General features: G+C 36.1%; 1 protein-coding gene across 2 annotated transcripts; it reads left to right on the top strand.

The window, feature by feature from the left end:
* Nucleotides 1-8768: 8768 nt before the first annotated feature.
* Nucleotides 8769-15003, top strand: ACTG1 (actin gamma 1). 2 transcript variants are annotated; one of them, XM_053706846.1, is made up of 6 exons: nucleotides 8769-8843; nucleotides 11897-12031; nucleotides 12111-12350; nucleotides 12616-13054; nucleotides 13779-13960; nucleotides 14052-15003. In XM_053706846.1, the coding sequence occupies exons 2-6, from the start codon at nucleotides 11906-11908 to the stop codon at nucleotides 14193-14195; spliced, it is 1131 nt and encodes a 376-aa protein (XP_053562821.1). In that variant the 5' UTR covers nucleotides 8769-8843; nucleotides 11897-11905; the 3' UTR covers nucleotides 14196-15003. The 2 variants fall into 2 exon arrangements, with proteins under 2 accessions (XP_053562821.1, XP_053562828.1); XM_053706853.1 differs by lacking the exons at nucleotides 8769-8843; nucleotides 11897-12031; nucleotides 12111-12350 and adding an exon at nucleotides 12449-12489.
* Nucleotides 15004-15709: the final 706 nt, after the last annotated feature.

Raw genomic sequence — 15709 nt, 5'->3', positions numbered from 1 at the left:
ACAGCTCAGGAAAGTATTATTATGCTAATGTAGATCTGAAACAAGTTCTGATTGTGCCAGGGAGGGCGTAGGTCTAAACCTACATATGAGTTTACATTATAGGTTCTACCCAGATGACAGTAACCAGAACCAGTGAACAAGACATTATTAATATCCCTGCATGTATTCCAATATGAATAAGAAAAAAAGGTATTACAACAAAATGCAGTCATTACTTAAAATGTTATATTGCTCATGGTTACTAAATAGTATGATTTAATGAGTCACCTACATTCCTGTAAAACGTCACTATCCAATGATTACAAAAGGCCTTTACCATTGATTAGGATATAACATTTTAGTAAATATAATTTGGTGAGGAACGTTAATAGCATTGCAATTTTCTTGTATGGGATCTTTTGATTTGCCTTTTAAAAGGACACAAGGTGCAATAGCATTTTCTTACTGTACTATTACTTGTGGAGATTTATATGTGTACCCCCCCAACCCCAAAAAAAGGGGGGTTAAACAATACACAAGACATTGTGAGCTGAACATGACTTTTGAATCAATCAGAGGGGCATATGCGTGTAGCCGCCAATCAGCGGCCATGGTCAGCTCTGACTCCTCAGTGTACTGCGGCTTTAGCACTGACTATAACTATTTGTGTAACCCATTTGCAGGCAAGCATACGTCCAATAAGAAATGGCTCTAATGCATTATAGCATTTTTTTGTTTGTTTAGTTTATGTCTCTATAATACTGTGATATTGCAATAAAGAGCTAGAATGTACAATTTTTTTTTTATATATATATATATATATATATATATATATATATATATATATATATATATATATATATATATATATATATATATACAAATAGATAGATAGATAGATAGATAGATAGATAGATACTTGTAGGTGCAGGGGCAGTATTATCTGATAATAGATTGTTACCCAGCAAACAGGAATTATGGGTAGTAATCTAGATTTTTGGTGGATAAGAATACAGTGTACACACTTATACACATATACACATGTGCACACACATACCTGCATTTAAAGTGACATTAACCCCTTTGTGCAGGTATAATAGTGTTCTCATTGGAACCATGTTCTGATATAAACACTGAAACGAGTTAGAAACCAAAGCGCCAAAAGAGGCTGGGTCTGATCTATTGAACTAAACCAGTTGACTTAAAGATACAGAATAAAATTACAATTTATTTTCTTACATACATGGATCCATGTAGCAAACAAACAGTTAAAATGCACATAAAACAATATAAAAACAATATAAAATTCACGATTGCAATCCTCTTGCAGGTGACTATTTGGACTAATATGTACTGGTGTCCCAGTGGCCCTATATACGAGTGTGAAAGGCCTCTCTTGAATTAAAAATAATGGTTGGTGTAATGTTATCTTGCGTGCTGATATGTGTTCAAAGATGTCTATTTGTAAGTCCAAAAATAAAACATAATAATAATAATAATAATGCAGATGGTGTAAATTCCTATGTGAAATTAAAAAAATTAAAAAAAAATTTGAAATGGACTAAGTGCTGCACTCCAATGTTGAAATGTAAAATAATGAAAATAATAAATTCAAATACAAACAATAATTCCAGTGCAAAAAATCCTGAATAAATGTAGCCTTAAGCCAAAACAAATATAAATAACAACATATACTCTAACTGAGTGAACAAAATTCTTGTGGAAAATGTGAAAAAATATGTGAAGAAATGTGATAGACACTAAATCCAATGTCTTCCAAAAGTGTGATTGATAAAATTATAGTAGTCAATAGTTCCAGATTCTTCCAATGGACAGTGTTATTATCCAAATTGTGCTGTTAAATCCAAACACTCCAAAAATAAATGTGTATTGTGCACAAAAAGTCAATCAAAAAAATCAGTGGCCAATGTTAAAAACAAAAATAAAACAGAACCTGCAAATAGTACTCTTGTTAAAGTAAAAGAAAGAATGCCTGCTGCCTTAGCAGGACCGGAGGGTAGTGGGGGTGTATTAGGGTTTCCTCAGATGCCAAACTGTCCCCAATGATACCTAAAAGTGAAAAAATAAACACACAATAGTGCAGAGCGTAGTACTCAGGTATACTATATGAAAATAGACTCACCAGTCGACGCGTTTCGGTCTATGCTAGACCTTTTTCAAGACAGTCTTGAAAAAGGTCTAGCATAGACCGAAACGCGTCGACTGGTGAGTCTATTTTCATATAGTATACCTGAGTACTACGCTCTGCACTATTGTGTGTTTATTTTTTCACTTTTAGGTATCATTGGGGACAGTTTGGCATCTGAGGAAACCCTGATACACCCCCACTACCCTCCGGTCCTGCTAAGGCAGCAGGCATTCTTTCTTTTACTTTAACAAGAGTACTATTTGCAGGTTCTGTTTTATTTTTGTTTTTAACATTGGCCACTGATTTTTTTGATTGACTTTTTGTGCACAATACACATTTATTTTTGGAGTGTTTGGATTTAACAGCACAATTTGGATAATAACACTGTCCATTGGAAGAATCTGGAACTATTGACTACTATAATTTTATCAATCACACTTTTGGAAGACATTGGATTTAGTGTCTATCACATTTCTTCACATATTTTTTCACATTTTCCACAAGAATTTTGTTCACTCAGTTAGAGTATATGTTGTTATTTATATTTGTTTTGGCTTAAGGCTACATTTATTCAGGATTTTTTGCACTGGAATTATTGTTTGTATTTGAATTTATTATTTTCATTATTTTACATTTCAACATTGGAGTGCAGCACTTAGTCCATTTCAAATTTTTTTTTAATTTTTTTAATTTCACATAGGAATTTACACCATCTGCATTATTATTATTATTATGTTTTATTTTTGGACTTACAAATAGACATCTTTGAACACATATCAGCACGCAAGATAACATTACACCAACCATTATTTTTAATTCAAGAGAGGCCTTTCACACTCGTATATAGGGCCACTGGGACACCAGTACATATTAGTCCAAATAGTCACCTGCAAGAGGATTACAATCGTGAATTTTATATTGTTTTTATATTGTTTTATGTGCATTTTAACTGTTTGTTTGCTACATGGATCCATGTATGTAAGAAAATAAATTGTAATTTTATTCTGTATCTTTAAGTCAACTGGTTTAGTTCAATAGATCAGACCCAGCCTCTTTTGGCGCTTTGGTTTCTAACTCGTTTCTACTTTTCTCTTATTGACTACTAGGAGTCAATCTCCAGAGCCAGGGTCTATTGAGGCAGGCGCTTAGTGTATCCCAACTGTCATCTGATATAAACACTATTAGTAAAAATGAAATCACGCAATCTTTGATGTGATCTCGTGATTTCAAGGCCGTGATTGGATCATGGGGTACTGCCTATGCAGCTAGGCATGTCCCCCAGCCCAATCCTTGCCTACGTCAAAGGAGGAAGCTGCAGGATGCCATATATGGTAGTCCCATGCAGTCCTAACGGCGTTAAAGCCTGGCGCTGTTAGAATGTCATGGAACGTCCTAATGGCGTGAAGGGGTTAAAACACCTCAACACCTCATGCTTATTTGTAACAAATTGTGCTTTTCCAATGCGCTACAGAGAGTCCAAAAAACGAAATTTGTAACCAAGGTTTTCAAAATGTTGCAGATCATATAAAGAACTACAGGTGCCACTTAGTATCAACTAAAACAGTGTGATGCAAATGTCTGAATGTGAAAGTGTTACTGTAATTAGATTATTAAACAGGGAAAAACTTAACTACACAATAATATTGTGACAAATTATGTGACAATAACAATGCAACACAGAACGATAGTTCCAGAAATAAGTGAAATACTTAGGGGTTGATTTATCAAAGCCTTCAGCAGGCTTTGCCCCCCTACGACCCATATTTAACAAGCAGAGATCATTCAGACCGCTGCTTTCCTAACCTTTCGCCACCTCTTAGGTGGTGAATTTCAATCTCCCGGTCTCATCCGACCGGGGAGATTGACAGCAGGGGGCGGGATTGCACGTGAGCGCAAAATAGCGCTTGTGTGCAATGCTGAATTTAGCACAGCAGAGGTGAGCTGCAGCGGACAGGGGTGCGTATGTGCGCCCCTATCTGCCGCAGCTTGATAAATCAACCCCTTAAAAGACCATTAAACAAAGTAGAGTTGCATAATCAGCAAATGCATAATAAAAAGACAATGCAATAGCACTTTTTCTGAATTTCAAATTAGTAGATTTTTTTTTTTTTTTTTAAGAAAAATCTCAGTTACTTCCATTTTCCTTCATCCTGCATTGTCACAGTCATCAGCCAATCACGATATACTATGCAGTCATGCACATGCTCAGTAGGAGCTCTTGCCTCAGAAAGTGTGCATATACAGGTATAAAACATTTTATAAAAACTGCTTGGGGACGGAAAAGGTTTGGATTCTGGAATAATTTGGATTTCGGAATATTTGTATATTTGGGTCTGTAAAATGGGACAGCTTGGAGACGAGATGGGACCAAGTGTAAAGAACAATATCATGTAATTTAGGCAATGTTTACATCATAATTCAGCCTTTATATGTAACTTAAAGGCAGTTTTATATAATGTCTAATAATTTGTATACATAGCACCATAAGACCGATAGTACTGTAATCAAAAAGCTAATAGTTGCTGTTTTAAATAAATATAGACTAGAATTTGTATTTTAGAACACAAAAAGCAAACCAAAGACACGGGCAGAGGAGATTGTGACTTTTTGGCAGGTAAAATGGGCATTTTTCATAAAAAAAAAAGTTTTTTAAATATTAATGAAAAAGTCTGGATTTTGGAATAATTTGGGATTTTGGAATTCCGGATTTGAAGATTTGTACCTGTATAAAGATTGTGCACAGTTTGATAATGGAAATAAATTTGAAAGTTATTTATTTTTATTTTTAAAAAGTGTGTTCTATTGTGAAACTTTAAGTTTTCCTTTAGCATAACTTTAAATGGCTCAAAACTATAATAACACTGTGCCCAATTATGTGAAAATAACAATACACCACAGAAACGTAGTTCCAAAAATAAGTGAAATAATTAAATGGGTCAAAACTAGGCAGATCATTTAGCTGATTTCCGGCAATCTGCAGCATTTTAAGAAGCTACAGTAGGTTTCAGAATTAGCTTTATGGCCTCCCTATGGACATGGGATAAAGTACAATTTTTTTACACAAAAGCAAGAGGTGTTTAAAGTCCCTTAAAGACATTATGAATAAAAACAAAATAAACCACAATCACTCATCTCAATAACAATAATATAGCCTGGAAAACAAAAGGCAGCTTGAAACAGTATCCCTAGGGTATAAGGGTCATCAATGACATTATGCGGCCTCTCCACAAACAGCTGTTATGGTGCAATGGTGACACAAGATGTTTATGTATAAGGTATGGATGATTCTCTGAGAGTTTAAAGGTGTGGACTCACGTGTTTTAAATGGCCTCCTCCTTATAGCCCTAGTTAAGATGATTAAATATTGCCACCCAGAGAGTAACCTCAAGGTAATAATTACCCTCTGTTTTGAAAGTTTTATTCTTGGACAAAAGGGTTGTAGAAATAGGAGTACTAAACACACACACACACATATATATATATATATATATATATATATATATATATATATATATATATATATATATATATATATATATATATATATATATATATATATGCCTTGTCTTGTCAAAGTTCATATGTAGCCAAAACCTTGTAGTTTTCAGGATGGCACAGAAGTGAATAATATGATAAAGGACTTATGGCACTTGTTATTCAAAATTAAACATCCATGGTTCAGAGAGAACATTTAAGAGACTTTCAATGTACTTCTATTATCAAATTTACTTCTTCTTTTGGAAACCTTTGTTGAAAAACATAAATAGATAGGCTCAGGAGCAGCACTGCTGGGAACTAGCTGGTAATTGATGGCTACACACATATGCCTTGTGTCATTGGCTCAACGGATGTGTTCAACTATAGGTCCCAATAGTTCATTGTCATAAACTTTATTTTTAACACCTTTGCAAGGGTTAAACACATAATAGTTATATGCAAGCAATAGTGCAATAACATATCAGTGAATATTGTTTGTGCATTGCTATATCTCTTTAAAGGGACAGTATACACTCATTTTCATATAACTGCATGTAATAGACACTACTATAAAGAATAAGATGCATAGATACTGATATACAAATCCAGTATAAAACTGTTTAAAAACTTAATTAGAAGCTCTCAGTTTAGCTCTGTTGAAAAGGTAGCTGGAAAGCCCACTGCAAGTGGGAAATAAGACACCCCCCCCTTCTTTTGCAAATGAAAATACCCTTTACATAAACAGGAGCAAGCTGGAGAAGGTAGCTGATGGTATTCTCATAAAACTTTGGGGCTTGGTTAGGAGTCTGAAAATCAGAGCAATATTATTTAAAAATAAGCAAAACTGTACATTTTAAAAAAATAAACAACTTTATGGGCTACATAAATAGATCATCTACAAAACATGTATGCAAAGAAAAAATGAGTGTATAATGTCCCTTTAATGATGATATCAGTTTATCTGCTATTGAGCATGACAGGTTACTAACCAGCCCTTTGATTTTCACTGAGTGTTGCAACTGAGAGCAGAGCAATGTGCTGCAGATTTTGGATGCAGAGGTACTAAGACTTCAATAGTTTCTTGTACATTTTCTGCAAATTTGAAAACGTGTGCTTGCATTCTTTAAAATTACATGTCAAAGTATATCTATGTTGTAGACTGTTTTAGATATTTTGGTTCACAGTTATTATCTGCTAAATGTATGCAGGGGTCCTAATGCCTGCAACCTAAGTGACAGTGAGCTCGATAGAAAGAGAATTCCTAACCAAATATAGGGTGTACAAATTTGGGCAAATAAAGGAAAACCACAAGGGATCGCTACCAGGGCTTTTTTCTATGCTGCCATCGCCAGTGGAAATCACTACCTCGCCCCCTACAAACTGAATGTCATGCATTCTTCTGCTGAGAATAAACTCCAGGGAATGAGTGTTTGCCTAAGCGGCATATTTATTAGCATGATATCATTTTATTGCATCCCCTTGCCTCCAAAAATCAATTATCACTTCCTTTTCCAAGGCAGACATGTAAAATGTGTTGTGCTTTAGAAGCCTGCAAAGTTCTGTAATGTGTGTCTCTATATAATACTTTTAAAGAAATACTGTACTCATTTGTTTTTATCTTAAAGTGGCCTTTTCAAAATGTTACAGACTTTTTAAAAAACAACAACAAATGTTCCTGTATCCTGTGCCAAATAAACTGTCATTTTAGCATGCTTGTCAAGGCTTAGCCCTATCCACCAGCAGAATTGTGGGCGTTGTCCCTATGAACCAGTGAACATAACAGTATCAGCTGTAGAAAAAAACATATTTGAAAGATTGAATGTAAATAGCTTTGCCTAACCCTATTTCATGCACAAAATAAAATAATTTACTTCTTTCATATGCCTTATAGATTTTTTTTTTACTTTTTTTGCATACAATGCCCTATTAACCTCTTTAAAGGCAGTCACCAACAAAACAATGCAGTTCACAAAGAATCTAACTGCTGAATTGGCAGGAAACCAGTTTCACTTGAATATGGCATTCCAGTGTATTATACTACTGCCAACTGTATCATGTTAATAGACATTAGTAACCTTGAAGAAGGTTGCAGCCTATAAAATATAGCTAGCTAAAGTATGAAGTCATTTATTGAGAGACAACAGCATTGCCTTTAAATTTAAAAAATATCAAGTCTCACTTCTGAATTTGTGTGAGGCCTTCTTCCTTCCTCAGAGGTATTTCTGATATGAGACTATCACCACCCTGTTTGGAAAACAGCCAAAAACTGTTTTAGTACAAGAATAATACAGAGAGAATTACATTGTGTGTATATGTGTGTGGGGGTCATTTCTTTAGCAAATATTATGTTCACAATGGGTTGGGTGACAATGGAAATGTTACTATGTGCACTTACATGAACATTCATTTCAAAATAAAACAATGTTTTAAGAAAGTATAAATGAACATAAACACCATTGCAAGTTATCTCTCTATATATTCTTACAATTACTGATTGTTCTAAACATTATAGATAATACAATAAAACAAAGTGACAAAACGTCTTTGGTACGTAGTTGAGTAATTTTTAATACATAATCTTGTACCGGCATTTTTACACAGACAGGAGGTTAATGCATTTATATCTTGGAAACAGTCTTTTATAGTCATCTGCAAACAAAACGAAACTGTTTTTGGAACTGAGCAGTTTACAGCATACAATTTGCAGATCCGTAACTGCATCTCCAGCATCGATAAGTGATATTGTGCGGACCAAACTATAAACTTGCAGCTTCAGTTTACTGTTTTTTTTGTATGTCAGTGCAGCTGATGCCCCTTACATATAGTTTACGCACTTAGCTCACTGCCCTTTATTTTATTAATGCTCAATCCGATATCTGCAGAAGCACAAACCCCAATTAAATATCTAATAAACACTAATGATGGGGCTGCGCCTAGGATGCTACTATGACACTTCCCGGGCCTAGAGGCCACCCAAGCAAGCACACAACAAACTCATGCAGCTTCAGGGGTTCCGGGGGCGTGGCATTCACTCCGGACACGCCTTTCCACCGCTAAGTCGGCCAATGATGAATCTTGTTTCAGAAAGATGCCCATATTTGGCTATGTTCTGTCCGCGCGGGGCAGGGCTGGTGACGTTAAATAGGATAACGGCCGCTGTTGAGTTCTCATTCAGCCGGCGGCAGCGGACTTGACAGCATCTTGCTTTATTTTCTTGTTCAAGGAAAACTTCCAACAGGTAAATGGAGAATATAAAATAAGATGCTTGGGGATTGTGTTACCTGCTTTGTGCAGGTGGACAATAGGTTTTGTTGGTTGGCTCCTTTTGCGATGGATTTATAATGTAGCTCGTTTTAATTGGCTTTTCACACAGGCTAGTGGGTATCTTATTTTTTTAAAACATTATCAGCGTTGAATAGTAATTTAACTTGTATGTATTTTTCACTGAATAGGCGTTAATGTTGCTACTTTGTAGTTTAGTGGGGCTGGGTGACTTTGTTTTTTTTGTCGTTTTACACCATGGCAGCCTGACTGCAGTATAACAACTTAATGCTTTTGTTAGAGTGTAACCAATATCTTGTAAGAGAAGGGTTAATAAGCCGGTGTATTAACAATGTCTGCGACCCTTAGTATTAGGAACTACTGAGGTAGACGGTTTCCGTCCCGACTGCACCTGTCAAACTGTCTTGTTCTTCTTACACGAATAACTAGGGCGGGGCCTGTAATGTTAGGCGGTGATATAATGGCCACCGCCTTATGTGGAGTATATTGCGCGGGCTTTGAGGCTCCAGACGGTTTATAACACTGTTCATGTGAGAGGAGCTCTCACGTCACCAGTCTGTCATCCCACTGCTTGTTGGTTTCACCCTTCTGTAGGTAGTCTGGTTCCCTCCTGTAACTTGCATTGAATGACCGGGTTGGGTGTGGCTTGCGGGCTGTATTTTTCCATATAAGGGCACGTAACTGACGACTGGTTGGCTCAAGGGGTGGAAGATTTAAACACCGGCTTGTGGGCGGAGTCTGTTGTCTTGGTTACCCCCCCCCTGTCTGGATAAATAGGTGTGGTCTGCTTACTACAGTTACATTGATAATTATTTAGAACTGATTAATTGCAGGGTACGTACTTCTAATGTGTTATAGAAAGTCATCCGTCTTTTAATTTAAAGTTTAACTAATCATTAGCCAGTTATGTGATAATGCTTTGTACACTGTCTTAAAATGTTAATGTATGTTCAGCCACTAAAAAGCAGTTGGTAAGGAACATGCTGCAAAAAATCTATGTACTCGACTGCAAGTGTAACTTGTTCTATATCTCCCCCCCCCATTTTAACTTAATGTAAAATTAAATTGTTTAATGGGAGGAAAGGTAATTTGGTGTATAGAATAATAAAGAAATCATGCTTCTATAGTAGACTAATAGCTTTTAGTGCTTTCCCATGTATAGTACTGCAGAATGTTTGTATCTGACTACAAACATAGTTGGGCTATTTACTGCCCCAAGTTTAACTGCACATTGCCAGGTCTTTAGATGGTCTATGTTCCATTTTTAAGTTAAACTTGGTGGACTGTATGCTCAGTCATGCATGTTAAAGGGACATTAAATACTTTGAGATGGTAATCTAAAATGATAAATCTTATATAAAAAAATCTGCAATATACTTTATTTTGTTCCTTTTTCCTGTAAATTCATTCTAAAATTGGGAGCTTTTCAGTTCCTGTTAGAAATAAATGTGCAGAACACTGTTATGTTCCACACATCCATTGGCTGCACACTAATGACCTACTTATAACTGTCCCTAATTGACTAGAACAGACTTAAGTTACCAAATGTCAGCTCCCATTGTTTTATAGACACTAATTTTACTTATTGTATCAATACTTAACAGCTAATTAAACTTTAAAAAATACATCTAAATGTTCTCAGTAAACTTTTCTTTGAATGCATCATTCTATCTAGCAATTATTTAGTGTTTAATGTCCCTTTAAAAAAATTAATTGAAGGTCTATAATTTGACACTGCAGTATCAGATGTAGCTATCACTAGCTGAAAATAATTCAGGGCCTGATAATGCATTTTGCAATACTTAAATATCCTAAAGAAACGCTTAAAGGTACAGTTTACACCAATTTTATATAACTCCATGTAATAGACACTACTATAAGGAATAAGATGCACAAATACTGATCTAAAAATCCAGTGTAAAACTGTTTAAAAACTTACTTAGAAGCTCTCAGTTTAGCTGTTGAAAAGGTAGCTGGAAAGTCCACTGTGGGGGAAACAAGACACTCCCCCTCCCCCTTTTTTTTTTTTTTTTTTTTTTTTTGATATTAAACGACCCTTTACAAACAGGAGCAAGCTGGAGTAGGTATCTGATGGCGTTCTCCTAAAACTTTGGGGCTTGGTTATGAGTCTGAAAATCAGAGCAATGTTTAAAAATAAGCAAAACTATAAATAACTATGGGCTATATAATCTACCTTTAAGCATTTGTCATAGAATTGGGGTGTGGCTGTTCATTAGCACTCAAGAAGTTGACTCTATTTCCTGGGATGTCGTCACTTTTTTGCTTTGTAAAGGAGTGTTATTTTGTTAACCAAGAATTTAAAGGGACTTCTTTTTATTTTCCATTAGTCAGAGCATGTGATTTTAAACTAATTTCCAATTATATTTGTTTTGTCCTCTTGTTAGCCTCTGTTAATAACAGAACACCTAGGTAGGACCTGGAGCTGTTTATTGGTGGCTTAAAGGGACACTATACCCAAACATTTTCTTGCATGATTAAGGTAGAGAATATAATTTTAAACATTCCAATTTTACTTCTATTACACCAGCAGCTACTAAGCATATCTAGATATGCTTTTCAGCAAAGAATATCAAGAGAATGAAGTAAATTAGATAGTTGTTTATGATTGTATGCTCTTTCTAAATCATGAAAGAAATTGTGTTTCATGTCCCTTTAAGAGAATTAAACAAACTATTTGAAAGTACATTGGAGAGTTGTAAGATTTATCAGAATCAAGATACATTTTGTGATGCCCATTTATTCTTTAACTAGGTGGTTGTAACCAAATATGAATGTACTCATTAAAATTGCTTTTATATGCTGTAATCCTGGTTTTAGCTGACTTTAACAATAAAATATTTAGTATAAACTGCTTTAACATGTACAGCTGCATAACTTTTTTTATATTTGATTATACACTGCTTTTCTCAGACTTTTTTTTTTCATGTTTTGCAAATTCATATTCAGCTTTTTTTTTTTTTATAAACTAAAGCTTTTTGCTTCCCACAGTAAAGAAAAATGGCAGAAGAAGAGATTGCAGCACTCGTCATTGACAATGGTTCCGGTATGTGCAAAGCCGGTTTTGCTGGAGATGATGCTCCCCGTGCTGTCTTCCCCTCAATTGTTGGACGCCCAAGACATCAGGTATATATATATTTTAGATTTGTGTATTTTGTTTGTTTTATTGTATCTAGCATTTGGCTAAACATTATTTTCTTTTTAGGGTGTCATGGTTGGTATGGGTCAAAAGGACAGCTATGTAGGTGATGAAGCACAGAGTAAGAGAGGTATCCTAACCTTGAAGTACCCAATTGAACATGGTATTGTCACAAACTGGGATGATATGGAGAAAATCTGGCATCACACTTTCTACAACGAGCTTCGTGTAGCCCCTGAAGAACACCCTGTATTGCTCACAGAAGCCCCCCTGAACCCCAAAGCTAACAGAGAAAAGATGACACAGGTTTGTCTATGCAGAAGTCTTAACTTTCTTTATTCTATGGGGACTTGTAGGCTTCATTTTTTATTTCTCCAACTCAAATTTTCTTTCACTATTTTCAGGGCTCTGTATCTCTCCTGGCATTTCCCTCCTCAAGTCTCAGGTTCTCTTTTTCATTGGTTTATTTCTGCTTGTGTTCTGTTTCTCCATCTTTGTTTTTTGCATGACAGCATGGTTTGGGTTGGAAATTTCAAATTGCTTATTGTAACATTATGCCTTCTCTCCTTAGATCATGTTTGAGACTTTCAACACACCAGCAATGTATGTTGCTATCCAGGCTGTGCTGTCTCTGTATGCCTCTGGTCGTACCACTGGTATTGTTATGGACTCTGGTGATGGTGTCACCCACACTGTGCCCATTTATGAAGGTTATGCTCTGCCACATGCAATCCTGCGTCTAGACTTGGCTGGTCGTGACCTGACAGACTACCTCATGAAGATTCTGACAGAGAGAGGCTACAGCTTCACAACAACAGCTGAGAGGGAAATTGTGCGTGACATCAAGGAGAAGCTTTGCTATGTTGCTCTAGACTTTGAGCAGGAAATGGCGACTGCTGCTTCCTCTTCATCCCTGGAGAAGAGCTATGAGCTTCCTGATGGCCAAGTCATCACCATTGGAAATGAGAGGTTCAGGTGTCCAGAAGCCCTATTCCAGCCATCATTTTTGGGTAGGTATAGCATATATTGAAGCAGTTTAATTTCTTAGGATATAAAATTACCTCTTTTTAAGGTACTTGGACAGACAAGTATTGGCTATCCACAAAGCATTAGTCTTGAGGGCAAGTTCAGAACCAGTTTTTGCATATAGAAAATGCATACATACACTTGAATTTCTGAATCGGTAAAGATGCTATAGGAATAGTTACTGTGAGGCTTTAAGAATGCTAATGAGTATTGGTTACAGGATTAAAAGGGTCAATCTTTAGTTTAACAGAAGCAGCCTGCAACCGATCCCACATCTAAGAATGTAAGAAATACATGAAACATTAAATAAGCATAGTTAAGAGCCAAAAAATGGCTCCCAAGCTTCGACCGCCTATTTCTTTTGGTATGTAAAGGTTTTCTAAATCATGGAAGATTGACTTGTAAATAATGTGTTCCTACTTGCACACACTGGCTTGTGCAATTTGAAATGGCTAACAAATATTAGAATGAGTAAAACTGGCATACAAGAGGAAATCTGTGGTCAGAGCTTGCAAGCTATTTTCAGCTGCTAACAAATTGTTACTTAGTTTCACTTACTGCTTATGGATCTGATGGGTACTTTAATTTTGCGTAGCAGCAAAGCAATTAAAATCTTGTTCTTATTCTCCCACTTGTGTGTTGTTGACTAGTTCTGGTGACTATTCAATTTGGCTTAATCAGTGACCTGAAAATTGTGCATTTCCTTAGGTATGGAATCTTGTGGCATCCATGAGACCACCTTCAACTCCATTATGAAGTGTGATGTTGATATCCGTAAGGACCTGTATGCCAACACAGTCTTGTCTGGTGGCACCACTATGTATCCTGGTATTGCTGACAGAATGCAAAAAGAAATCACTGCCCTGGCTCCCAGCACAATGAAAATCAAGGTAAAACTAAAGCAAATGATTGTCAGATTGACTGCAGAAGGATTTGTAGTCATGAGCACTTCATGTACTTATAAAATGTTTCTCTTTCTAGATCATTGCCCCACCTGAACGCAAATATTCTGTGTGGATTGGAGGTTCCATCCTGGCCTCACTCTCCACCTTCCAACAGATGTGGATCAGCAAGCAGGAATATGATGAGTCTGGCCCATCCATTGTCCACCGTAAATGCTTCTAAATGGACTACTAGCAGATGCATTGCATTTGCTGCGTGAGTTCTTCAAAGTATTAGTTTGCCTTGGCAAATGTGTACACCTCATGCTAGCCTCATGAAACTGGAATAGAGCCAACTTCCAAAAGAATTTGTCATGGGAATGAGACACTTAGTCAAACCTTGTTGGATTTTTGTAGTGCAAGACTTCGACTGGTCTCTTCAAACCATTCCTATGGTGATAGTGCTAGCATATCCTGTACACACCTCTGATCCAAACCCTGGTTGGCATATCAGTCTGGGTGAAACTTAAGCTTAGTTTTGCGTAGAAAGTAGCACTTCTGTGAAAGGCTGACTATCTGCGACTGTATTGTGAATAATGATGCTTCTCCCTAATTGTAGCTCTGCTGGGGGGAGTTGAAGCTAGAGATGTGTACAGGGTGTATGAGGTTAGGATTTCAGATAAATTCGTGTTTATTCTACAGTTTCATTTAAGAGGCTGGTAAGAGCTCATGAAGGAATTGTCAATTCTGTCTTGCCACAGTTTCTAGCAAGGTTGGCAAAGGCATCTGGGCCTTAGAACCAGTTTTTTTAATACTGCTTGTATTCCCAAAATTCAATATGGGTCTGAAGAAAGTTACAAACTTATTGCAGTTACACCTGTAAATTTATGCATCTGAGTTAATTTATGTAAAAAATTTTTTTGTATGTTGCCTTAATGTTATCACATGACTGTGGAAGAAAACAATTTGTAAGCCATCTTCAAGTTGAAAATTGTAACTCCAAAATAACACTTCATTGTGTAAAGGAAAAATAAAAAAAGCGCTGCAGTAAATATACTTGTGTGTTGTCTGTATTAAGATATGGGTAAGATGACTAAACTTTCTGGCATGCTGCATATATCTTGGTTTCCACTTGCTGACATGCAGACAGGTTATTGAACATTTTACTTCAGTCTTATAATAGCATTACTAATGCTGAATTGTCTTTGGTGCACTGGCATAAGACATCAGTTTCAGTTATAAAATTTAGACTAGTACATGCTGAAAGCTTCACAACACTGCTACTTTTCTATCCATAACTCACATCTCAACTGACAGCTTGGTTTTAACTCCTTAGAAGCTAGTTGGGTTTTCTTGGTAGCATTTTAACATGGATGGCTAGAAAAAATTTTAAACTTAAAGGGACACTGTACCCAAAATTCTTTCGTGATTCAGATTGAGCATGACAGTTTAAGCAACTTTCTAATGTCTCACCCGACTTGTTCAGCTAGCTCTCAGTAGTGCACTGTTTTTTGTATAGAGTGCTGTTCCTTTAATCTGCTTTCTCTTTAGACTTGGTGTGCAAAGTCAAAATTTGGCTTTCATGATTCCAAGCACAATTTTAACAAACTTTAAATTCACTTCTATTTTAGTCTGCCATCTTTGTATGCACACTTTCTGAGGAACCAGTGCCTGAGCATGTGCAAGAATCAAAGGCTATAAATATATGCATTTTGTGGATGGCTGTTGCATGATGTGTTAGTATGAATTTCAAATTAG

The sequence above is a fragment of the Bombina bombina genome, chromosome 1 (assembly GCF_027579735.1).
Source record: "Bombina bombina isolate aBomBom1 chromosome 1, aBomBom1.pri, whole genome shotgun sequence".
NCBI lineage: Eukaryota > Metazoa > Chordata > Amphibia > Anura > Bombinatoridae > Bombina > Bombina bombina.
The sequence above is the reverse complement of the archived record's forward strand: the minus strand, read 5'-3'. Positions and strand labels throughout refer to the sequence as shown.